The 11,128-nt window shown below is 31.7% G+C and overlaps 1 protein-coding gene across 10 annotated transcripts in view; it reads left to right on the plus strand.

Annotated features, from left to right (window-relative positions):
* LOC131952453 (uncharacterized) overlaps positions 1–11,036 on the plus strand; it is a 35,749-nt gene extending 24,713 nt beyond the window's left edge. For 5 of the 10 annotated variants that reach the window (XM_059315112.1, XM_059315111.1, XM_059315114.1 and 2 more), the window contains 8 exons: positions 119–300; positions 684–880; positions 1,054–1,177; positions 5,127–5,216; positions 5,597–5,917; positions 6,257–6,448; positions 7,037–7,091; positions 7,350–11,036. In XM_059315112.1, coding sequence (XP_059171095.1) covers positions 119–300; positions 684–880; positions 1,054–1,177; positions 5,127–5,216; positions 5,597–5,917; positions 6,257–6,448; positions 7,037–7,091; positions 7,350–7,374 — 1,186 coding nt within the window. In that variant the 3' untranslated portion in view covers positions 7,375–11,036. Of the gene's footprint in view, positions 1–118; positions 301–683; positions 881–1,053; positions 1,178–1,685; positions 3,224–3,528; positions 3,651–5,126; positions 5,217–5,596; positions 5,918–6,256; positions 6,449–6,853; positions 7,092–7,349 lie in introns of those variants that run through there. The other 5 variants (XR_009388535.1, XM_059315110.1, XR_009388536.1 and 2 more) reach the window with 5 other exon arrangements.
* Positions 11,037–11,128: the final 92 nt, after the last annotated feature.

Raw genomic sequence — 11,128 nt, forward strand, 5'->3', positions numbered from 1 at the left:
TTTTTTATGTTGATTTACTAAACCAGTCGAGGAATGTACCCATGTATTCTGTTGCAGCGTCTAGCCAATGTAATGTTGTATTTATTTTTAACAAATAGTTATGTTTGCTTTCCTCTAGACTTGACTGTATTGGTATCCTGAAGCTGAGAAATGCTGATGTTGAGAGAAGGATAGGTCCCAAGCGAGCTAGAGACAAAAAGAAACACAATACCAGAGCTAGACTGGTCATTAGAACTTTTGTAGAGAAAGTTGATGGTAGCCAGCACGTCTTGCAAGTTGTCTCAAACCCTATTGTTTGTAGTAAGTCTGACACATTTTATGTAGCTTGTAAGGTTTTTTAGCAATTTACTTTTAGTTTATACATTTTTAAATTAGTTCTATCTCATTTCCTTTGAACTTAGGATTATCTAAATTGATTTTTATATTTTCCTATAAGCTCATCACAAAACTCATGAATTATGCAGTTTTAAATTATTTTAAATTTAGTCATTCAATATCCAATTAAAGCTAAAACCATGAGTAAGCCTTGCAATAAGTGTAATAAAACCTTGGTAAAGATAGGAGTACAATTCATTTTCATGCTTTTTTGAGAACTTGTTCTACTTACAAATAGTTAAAAAATGTGTTTTAAAAGTGAAGTGACCAAAGGTAGAGAAGTAATAATGTAACCAATTGCTATGTAGCCCAACCAGTTGGTCAGCCAGAAATCTCCAGGATGAGCCTCACAGAGTGTACCAGTGAAGGGGGGCAGAGCTTGTTCATCATTGGCAAAAATTTTAAGAACAAAGGAACCAGTGTGCTTTTCCAGAAGCTGGATGCTAATGATGAGGCAATCATATGGCAAGCTGAAGCTGAAATAGAGCAGGAATTCTTCCAGCCAGTAAGTTTAAAAAAAATAACTTCTCTGACTAATCAAAGTAAAAACACTATAAACACATTAGATAATGTAGAATTGAAAAGTAATCAAAAAGATAAGATACCAAAAAAAAAAAAAGTAAAAATTGTACTCAACCATACTTAATTTATTGATTCTTTTAACAATGACCTCAACAGACTCACCTGATCTGCAAGGTGCCGCCTTACAAAGATCAGCTGATACTGGAGCCAGAGCAGATTCAGATTGTGGTTAGTTGTGCTGGCAAGAAAAGTGACTCCCATAGTTTCTACTACAAGCCAGGTTAGATCAGCATAGCTAAGATGTACTCATTTGTTTTCGGTTACACCCACACACAGAACTCTAATATCTATTATTGTTACTTTTCTGTTGGCTTAACCCTTTAACTACTGGTTCAAAGTGTATCAACATAAATCTTGATTCTTTTTAGCATGCAAGTGAACTTTAAAAAAATACTAAATGTGGTTAATGCTTTTGCTGAAATGTGTACTAAAATTACTGTGTTTCACATGCAAAATCAAAATCTATGTGATAATGATGCCCTGTTTTAGTTTTTAAAGGGTTAATTTTTAAATTACCTAAACCCATCACTAAGTACTGTAATATTTATTAGTTTCTTTTGTTGTGGGTTATCAAATAAAAAACAACTTGGGGTATTTTAATAGATTTTTAAAAAGCACTTACTATCTAGTTATACATCTTTAGTGCTTGAAAATTCCTGAACAAAATGTTGGAACTGTGCCCTTTGTTTACATTGGATATATGTAATACAACTGTTTTATGATTGCAGACTGTGGTATTTTGGTTTGACCTCTCACTGTGCAGAGATGCACTCACTAGCTAGCTTGATTGAAATAAAAGTGTGGCATTTGATGCAATTATTGATGGCTGATGGTTGTAGATGCCAGCTGATGTCCAGGTTGATTGGGCTTAGTTATAAACTGGTTCTTGTAAAATGGATGACCTAAAAAAACTGGAAATAGACATGGAGTGTTTATAAATGGACATTTATTATTGGAATATTTAGAGAACTGAGATTGATCCATCTCATTTGGGTGTTGTGTCAGTACTGACAGACATTGTATTCACACCTGGTAGATGTGATAGCTTGTGCTCAGTGCCTCAAAAACAATATCACAAAAAACTCACTTGAAATAATAGGCAGTATTTCTACCTTGATTTAATATGCCATTTTTTGTGTTTGAATTGAAATACATTTGGCTTATTTCTCTTAACCCTTTGCAGTACATAAAAAAAAGTACATTCAGCAACAGATTATGAACCTGTGTATTGGTAGTATAATCATATTTATAATGATTCATCCTACAACTTTATTTAAATCATTTTAAATGAAGATATTCATTTAGCATTTTTAATTTAGCTGAAGCATGACAGTTTTTATAAATTCTGAAGCATTTAAAGATACAGTTATATATATTTATTTGTATTTAACTGTATTTGGATAATTCTCGTTTGGGTTTATTTCATGTTATAAAAGCTGCAATGAGGTTAGTAGGAAATATGTCTAACAAAGCATAGGTTGATTCCTACAAATTTGGCTGGACCAATGGCCACTGTTCCATAATAGTTGCACATCTGGTGCCTACATGAACTGAATGACTAATGTATATGTCAGACAATCCATTTAGCCGTTGGATTTGTGCACTTAGCACTGTCAAGGCTGGTGACTGTCCTAACCAAAATACAACCACAGTAAGTTGTTTGTTTTATTGCTAAAGGGCTGCATGACACCCAGTTGTCATATGGTCACTTACTCACTCAAATACTTTTCACTGTTTGATTGGGTTAGGACACATTAAAGGTTAGGAGCCTCCAGAATGGCAAAATATAAAAAACTGGTTTTTTTTTAAAACCAGTTAATCATCGATAGATTAAATATTCAAAAGACAATTTTATGGTCGTGATTTTAATGTCTTAGTATAAAAAAGTATTACCACATTAAAAGTATAGGTTATTTTTCTATAAGCATTTGTTTGTTCAGCAACAAATTAGTCTCTAATTTGAGACATGTGTATCTTCTTAAGCAGTTTTTGTAGATAATTTAGTTAGCTATTTCACTAAGACAAGTTATTAGTCACACCTGACATTTTACATTCCACCAAACTTTCACTCACACCTGACATTTTACATTCCACCAAACTTTCACTCACACCTGACATTTTTACATTCCACCAAACATTCACTCACACACACCTGACATTTTACATTCCACCAAACTTTCACTCACACCTGACATTTTACATTCCACCAAACTTTCACTCACACCTGAATTTTACATTCCACCAAACTTTCACTCACACCTAATATTTTACATTCCACCAGTTTTTTTTACTCACACCTGACATTTACACACTTGCACCTGATATTTACATGCCATTTGGTATATTTGAGTAGGATTCACCTATTAAAATTTTAATAAAAAAGAACTTCATTTCATGAAGCTTGGACAAAATTGTTTTGCAATTAAATCACAAAGTATTTAAAAATAAAAATGAACACTTACCATAAAGAATTAATGTTATACAAAGCTTAGTTGAAAAGTAAATTGTATCCATAGTTGAATTTGTTTGAATAACTTGCTGCTGTTTGTGATCTGTCCTTTTCTGAATTAGTGTCCCAGTGTCGGAGGCACCTTCAGTCTGGCTAAGACATGATAGTTAGCGCTGCCTGTTTTGGGTGGTGTGGCCAGTCTGTGTGCATGTAGCCCAGATCAGTGACGACATTTGCCCAGGTTATTTCATACACCAAGGCTTGCCACTCTCCTCTCTCTCATCATCTCCCAGCATCACTTCTTACAAAAATCTCAATCACGCCAGAACTTTAACTTGTACCAAGGCTCACTCAACCAACTCTATAGCCTTTGTATAACGTGCAATACATTTCTCTCAAAGGGTTACTTTTATTGTTTAATTCGTCATGTTAAAGTGAAATACATTTTTTATTCCATAATTTATCTCTCAACATTTTTGTTTTCTTATTGACTCATGTATGAGATATAAAAAAATAGTTTTGTTTCAACAAGGTAGCTGTTTTAACACTTGTGCATTTGAGGCTTGGTTCATTCAATCCTGTTGCCTGTTAGTGCATGTTCTTTTCCTTTTCTGAATGAAACAAACCCTCTCATGTTTCACGCTTGATTGAGTTCAGCTTTTTGAACTATTTTTAACTACCTGTACTTGCTTTGAAAAACTGCATTATTAATGCCTTGTTGTCTAATGCATAAGCAGTTAGTATTTGCAGTTGAACTTTATTTTATTTCAAAGTTTGGTAGATTTTATTTTTTTTTTGCTTTTGCATACAAAGTTTACCTGGCTTGTTTGGTCCTTTCTATGGAAATGAAAGTGAATTTCAATTAATTGCTTGTACAGTGGCATATGCAGGGTGTTTCTCCCTATGGATCTCCAAAATGGTCACACCAGCTTTGTGACTGTAAAACCACCACTAGACTTTTAAAAAATTTTCTGTAGCGTATATATGTATGTATATGTTTATGTGTGTATATATAAATATATATATATGATATATTGTATATGCTCCACCCATGTAAAAATCCTGCCTGTGCCACTGGTGTGTTATGTAGTGAAAGTCACCCACTGACAATTTGTCTAGAGACACATTTTCAATGATTTTCCCTTGGCACTATCCTTGCTTGAAATGCTGAGTTGACTTAGGACTCTGGTGGCTGTATAAGGAATCAAAAATAACTTTTTAAATTCCATGTTCAATAGAATGTAGTGGATGAAATAAAGTATACCACCAAAGTCTAACTTACACTGGCCTAACCCTAACCAATTGCGCTCACATAAGAAAAATTGTCACATTTCTAACCAAACTAAAGATTTTAGTTAGACTAGATCTAGTTAGAAAAGAGCGGATGATGTTGAAGAAAATGGATAAGAGAATGAATGAGACAGATGTATCACTGCAGCTACCTTGTTGAAAGCTTTAGTTCCATTAATTAAAACATGTTTGTTTCTACTCGATCTCCCAGAAATCAAACTATTTCTACTCTTGTTTGTATTCTTCAACAATTGTACTAACTGTACTTCACTTGTAAGAATTTCTTTCTGTGATAATTAACTCCTCAGTTACTTTTTATACTCACTTAAATATTGTTAACACTTACTGTTAACTGTAATTACATTATTTAACATTTCCAATCAAGCTGTTTTCTTTTAGATGAATTCTTATAACTGTATTTCTTTCACAGTTTATCAAGTGGCACCAATAGTAAAGCCAGAGGTTCCTATGGAGACTGACAGTATTTCAAGTACCAAGACTTTGTCCTTTGTCTCACCTGGTTAGTCTAATTGCCAAAATATTTGATATTAAAAACAGGGTGCCTCAAGTTTACAAAGTGTATTCAGCCTCACACAACTGATGTTTACAACTTGCACAAATGTTTACTTGATGGCCTGGACTTGACTTAACAAATATATTGTCACATTGACAACTTTAACAAATATATTCTGTCACATTGACAACTTTAACAAATATATTCTGTCACATTGACAACTTTAACAAATATATTCTGTCAGAAATGATTCTTTTAGATGATAGTAAAATTGTATTTATATTTGAAAGAAGAAACGTCTCAGTAAAATTGTATTTATATTTGATAGAAGAAACGTCTCACACACTTCAAGTTGAATTCATTTTTTGTTGTTGTAATTTCCACAGAAGCTCTTCACCTCAACAAAATGGTTCACCAGGCCCATGTCCAGTCCTCGACATCCAACTCTGTGTTTCAGCTCCCACCTGGGACCATCCCACACCTGCGCAGTTCACAGACTGTGTTAGATAACCTGAGCGCACCAGAGCCTCAGAAGCCTGTCACAGTTACTGGATACTCTCCAGCCCCTGTGGGAGTGGCCCATGCAGTGGATAAGTCGGTCCTCATTAAATCAGAATCATACTTAAAAAACATGTTGCTGGAGGAAAACTCAGACAACTTGTTACTGAGATCTGATGCTTTTGCTGGGACAGATATTAAGCCAGCAGGTAAATGCTTTATCTCATTTTGCTAATTTAGAGATAACTCTGATTTTAACTCTATATGGACTTGTATGTGGGTGCATCACACAAGCTAAGACCTATTCACTGAGATGTATCTTGGAACCCACAAGAGCCGGGGAAAAAGTTAGCTTGAAAGAAAATAGGCTATGGTTAAGTCAGTGTCTGATCAACAACTCCAAATTCATTATTTACTTATGTCAAAAGCACAAATTTGGTAAGGGGGATGACCAGAAAGGGAGATATTTTAAAACTATATACTTCAGTGAATCCTCTCATGAATTTATTATCTCCCTTCTCAAACATGTGAACAACTTTAACTTGCAGGTATAGCATCAGACACAAGCAAAGCTCCTCCAGCAACTTACACAGTAGTTGGGGAAAGTTTCTCAAACACCACAAGCAACAACTCTGTGCTGTGTCACAATGAAGGCACCTCCACACCAGCAACAGTTTCAACAAAACCCATCTTTGTGGTGGTGGATTCTGAGAGACTGCAGTTAGAATCAGGAGAGATGAGTGAGTTCTGTTAACTGTTCTGTCAACATTTAGTTAAACATTTGTCAGCCTTGCAGGGTTAGTAGGCTTTCACCTACTGAGAAAAGAAAAAAGCCCATAGAATAGAGAGGCAGGGAGTTTTTCCTCTCTGATGCAGTAGAAAAGTTTTGGGCCTATTTCAAAGTAAATAACTGATTCATTCACTCACAAAGAAGCCATTTTATTTTCCTAATTCAAAATAACCTCTTTTCTACCTTGCCTTTCAATACCATCATCTTTAGATGCATTTAGGCTAATGTTTCTCCAACAGTTTCAACATTTTAGAGCTGTATTGCACAGCTCAACAAAAATGAAAGGAATGTATGTTAGTTCTAAAAATGTATTTAACAGCAGATGATGAACTAAACTTTAACCATTGGTTTTCAGAGACTTGAAAAGTCTATGACTGGATTTTGCTATAGTGCACTGAAAAATTGCAGACAAATAATAATGAATAGATGCTTGTTAGCATATGGAGAAACAGCTAAATTCTTGACCATACTTCACATTTAAGGACTTGACATTTTATAAATAAAGAATTATTTAGCAACATTCCTGACTTCTTTTTAGTTGGCACCAGCTGTTTGAGGAATCAAGAGATGGCCTACAAAAAATTGGACATCACGTATGTGGTTTTACCTATCAGAAAACCATTGGTTCCCTTTACCTTATGTAAAGTGTTTAAGTGATCTGTATTCTGTTGCTGTGTTTACATTCAAAACTAAAGAGATGGACTACACCAAATGCAGACAGTAAATGAGGAGCCTCTAAATGTAGCAACCAGTTATACAGATCTTTCTAGCTTTTATTTTCTAGTTACCTTTGAGTTTCTGTCAAAATAAAGTCAAAATTTATTTTAATTGTCTTCTTTTATTTTTTTCAGTTCAACAGTTGCTACGACTTTTTGAGGCACAGAGTAAACAAATACAGTAAAAACTTACTTGGCTGTTGAGCTGAAACTGATATTTTGACTGTTCATTGATGAAATTGTTTGTTACCATGTTGTATTATTTTATGTAAAGACAGATTGTTTGCTAAAGAATTTGGTTCATTATGTTACTTTTTTTTTAGTATGTATGTATGATTACAGAAGCTGAATGTTTTTTCTGTATTTTGTAAACATGCAGTAGTAATCTGAACATGTTTGTATAATCTGAAGTTTTACTTCTCTTTGTTGTTGACCTGTATAGTGTGTTTTTCCCTAGAATGTTTTTGTTCATTCTGGAGTTTGGTTTATAAACCTTTTGGCTTGCGCTACAGCATTATTTATGTATACATCATCATGTATCTATTTATAGCACAAGTAAAATACTCTAGTTTTTAACTAAACTGGAAAATTTAGCATTTTTTAAGCCAAATAAAAGAATAGCTTTTTCAGGCTACATTAGAATGTTTTAAAAGGTTACACTTTGTTTTCACATTCTCTTCAGAGCTTTTTTGAGTATTGCTGTTTTTGCTTGGGAAAATAATTTTTAAAAACTTTTTTTGTCTTTCTTTTGATGAGCCTGACAGGTATTCATAATTTGCTGCACATTTAAAGCACATTACGATAAAATAAATGGCTTGAAAAATCTCAACAAGTATAAAATATTAAGTTGGGAAAAGTATATATTATGTATAATAAACCAGGAAACAAGTTGTGATGGCTTGCCCCAGGCCAAGTATTAATTGTTTTATTTGTTCCTGTTAGTTTAACCTTTACAGTAGTAGTTTTTACACAACTTTGTGATTGATGTGGAACATTCACATACATATTTTTAACAGCATTTGCTATTCAGTTGTTGCTTCTTTTTTAATTAATTTCAAGTGTACATTGTATGGAGGTTTTTATGTTGACGATGAATTCGTTGCCCACATTAGTGTTGACAAGATAATTCCAAATTTTACCTCAAATGTATTATCCTAACTTATTTTATGCTTTTCTATTTTGAAACTATCATTATTTAAAAAATCCATCATTCAGTGAAACTTAAGTTGTTTAAAGACAATTTATTATTCACATTTGTTAATCAAGTTGTTAATTTTAACTGAAAGGTGATTACAGATTATGAGTCGTACTAAATAAATTAAATTTTAAGAAAATTTCTTTAAAATTGTATGCTTTTTGAGGGAGGGAAAACTAATTGCTCTGCTAACTATTGTCTGAGAGAAGATCATATCTTAAATATTGCTCTCTCTCTCTTCCCCTCTCTCTCTCTCTCTAAATCATTTTCTTTAACTGAGTCCATTATCAAAAAATTTTGCCTTCTTAATGTATTGAGTATAAATTTTAAAAGCTTTGGGGTAAAGTGCACAACCTGTCATGTTTTAAATTTTGTTCAAATTATAGACAAAGATTACTTGTTGGCTGAAATTCATTATTTTCATACATTTTTTTAATGTCAAAATATATAGTAGTAAAATCAGCTGAGTCAAGAAATGTTTAAATTATAATTCTATTGCAATGTATCTTAATTTATTAATATAATTAAGGTTTTAAATATTCAGTTCTATTAAAATTTATTTTAAAAGTATGTTGACTCCACTTTGAGCAATGGATTTAATTAATAGTATTTTTTAAACTTAACTTTCAAGGGAAAATAGATTTTTTTTTTATAGACAACTTTGTTGCCACTTTAATTTTTTCACATGGCCTTTTTTTTTTGGTCAAATTTGCTTTACCTATTTGAGTAACGATTTTTACTGCATATTTCCTAGCTAATTGTTAGAAATAACTGTCTTAAATAGAATGTTTTAAAATCGAAAACATAATCAAGATTTCTATTTGTTTTGTTTTTTTATTTATGCCATTTTTCATTTTTTAACAAGATGCACCCTAAATGAATGGTGCTTGCTTATTATGTTTTTTAATGGTTATGTTATTAGCCTAGATTTAACTTTTTCAAATCAATATTTACAACAATTCTATTGCCCTAATTTTTACAATAGTTTTAGTTCTTACTGTTATTGAAAATATTTTTTAAAGCTGATTTTTAGTAAAAGGAACTTTTTCTTTTATTTTCAACTCTCTATCCCGTTTAAGTACTGCAGCAATAAGCTATTCTGTTCAGCTTTCCATTTAGTTTATTTTTTCATTATTCTGAAAGTAGTGACTCTTCTTTTAACCTCTCAGAGTTGGTCATGAAGTTTTAATTCTGTTCGGTCATTGGCTTGTCTCACTCCTACTGTTGAAATTGTATGTATAAACCAATTTGAGGAAAAGCTGTTGATTTTTTTAAAATTGTGCAATAAGCGTATTACAAAATCAATCGACTTAAAATTATGTAAATAATTTTCAACTAAATATATGTACATATAGATCTAGATACAGAAATGTAGTTAATTATATTTTCATTTTATTGTAACATTTTCCCGAAAATCCCAAACACTGTTAAAAAATTTCCCATCACTCACTTAAAAATAATTTATTTTCTGAATACATTGTTACCTTTAAATGTTAAGATATTTAAACAGATCTGTAGAGGTATTATTTTTATTTCTTTGCTGTATTGTTTGCACATTTTTGTTTGTTCAGGGTTAAGATACACCCCTAGCCTAAGTGTAATGATAGTATCTATTGTTGTATATATATATATTTTACAAAATTATGTAATAATTAACTAACACCATTAGGCAAAGGTGTTTCTAGTATTTAAATATTTAAATGTGTATCCACTAATTAGTAAAGTCCATTCAACTTGTAAATACAATTGCTTATACTCATTATACAGTTAATATATTATAACATATTTGAAGTTGAATGATGTGAAATCAAATTGTTAATTTTTGAAACTTGTTTACAAATACATTTAATAGCTGCATAGTTAACCCATCTTTTCACTATTTACTATTAGGAATCAAAACTACAAGTTCACTAAATATGAAATACATAGATATTATTCTTTTTAACAAGTAAACATTTGAAGTATTATACAGATTTCTAGCCCATTTAAATGAAATTTTGGTTATGAATATTAGTTTTGATACATACACTTAAGATAACTAAAGTCTCATCATTTTCCTAGCAAAGCAAAAGTTGCTGAGAGCATTATAAAAAAAATTTTTCAATGAATCGAGAATTTCAATTGTTATAAAATTGCAGTTGTACTGGTTATTTTATTTAAAATGTTTTCCTTCAGATCATAAAAGCATTTAGTAAATCAAGGCCAGTAATCATCTACTATCATTTTCAATAGGGAAGGCAATTTTTGTTTATGTAGAAAGTTGTTTTTTGTTTCTTTTTGAGATGGGACCAATTCAGCATGATGTAAGGTTTATTTTGTCTTGACAATGTCAGAATTAGAAATTCCAGTATTATCAGAAACTATTGAAACATTGTAATGATCTACTTGATTTCTCTCACTGAAATGTCTTCAAACATTAATTGTTAAAGCTCACTAGCATTGTAAATACATTTCATGTTCTGAAATATGGTAAAAGTTATTTATTATGTTTGAAATTTTATATAAGTAAATGTTAAATGTCTTTTAAAAATCTTACACAGTTAACCAAAGCCATATAAAAAGGTTAGCATTTACCTCTCTATAACTTCATGAACAAATAGTGTTACCCATTTGGCCTTGATATTTTTAAGAAGAAATTTAATGTGCTTTGTGACAGGTAAACAACTAATAACTAGAATAAGATATAATAACTACAACTTTTGTGGCATAAATATATGCA

Source organism: Physella acuta, unplaced genomic scaffold (genome assembly GCF_028476545.2).
Source record: "Physella acuta isolate Inbredline_101_S28 unplaced genomic scaffold, ASM2847654v3 ptg000874l, whole genome shotgun sequence".
NCBI classification, from domain to species: Eukaryota; Metazoa; Mollusca; class Gastropoda; family Physidae; genus Physella; species Physella acuta.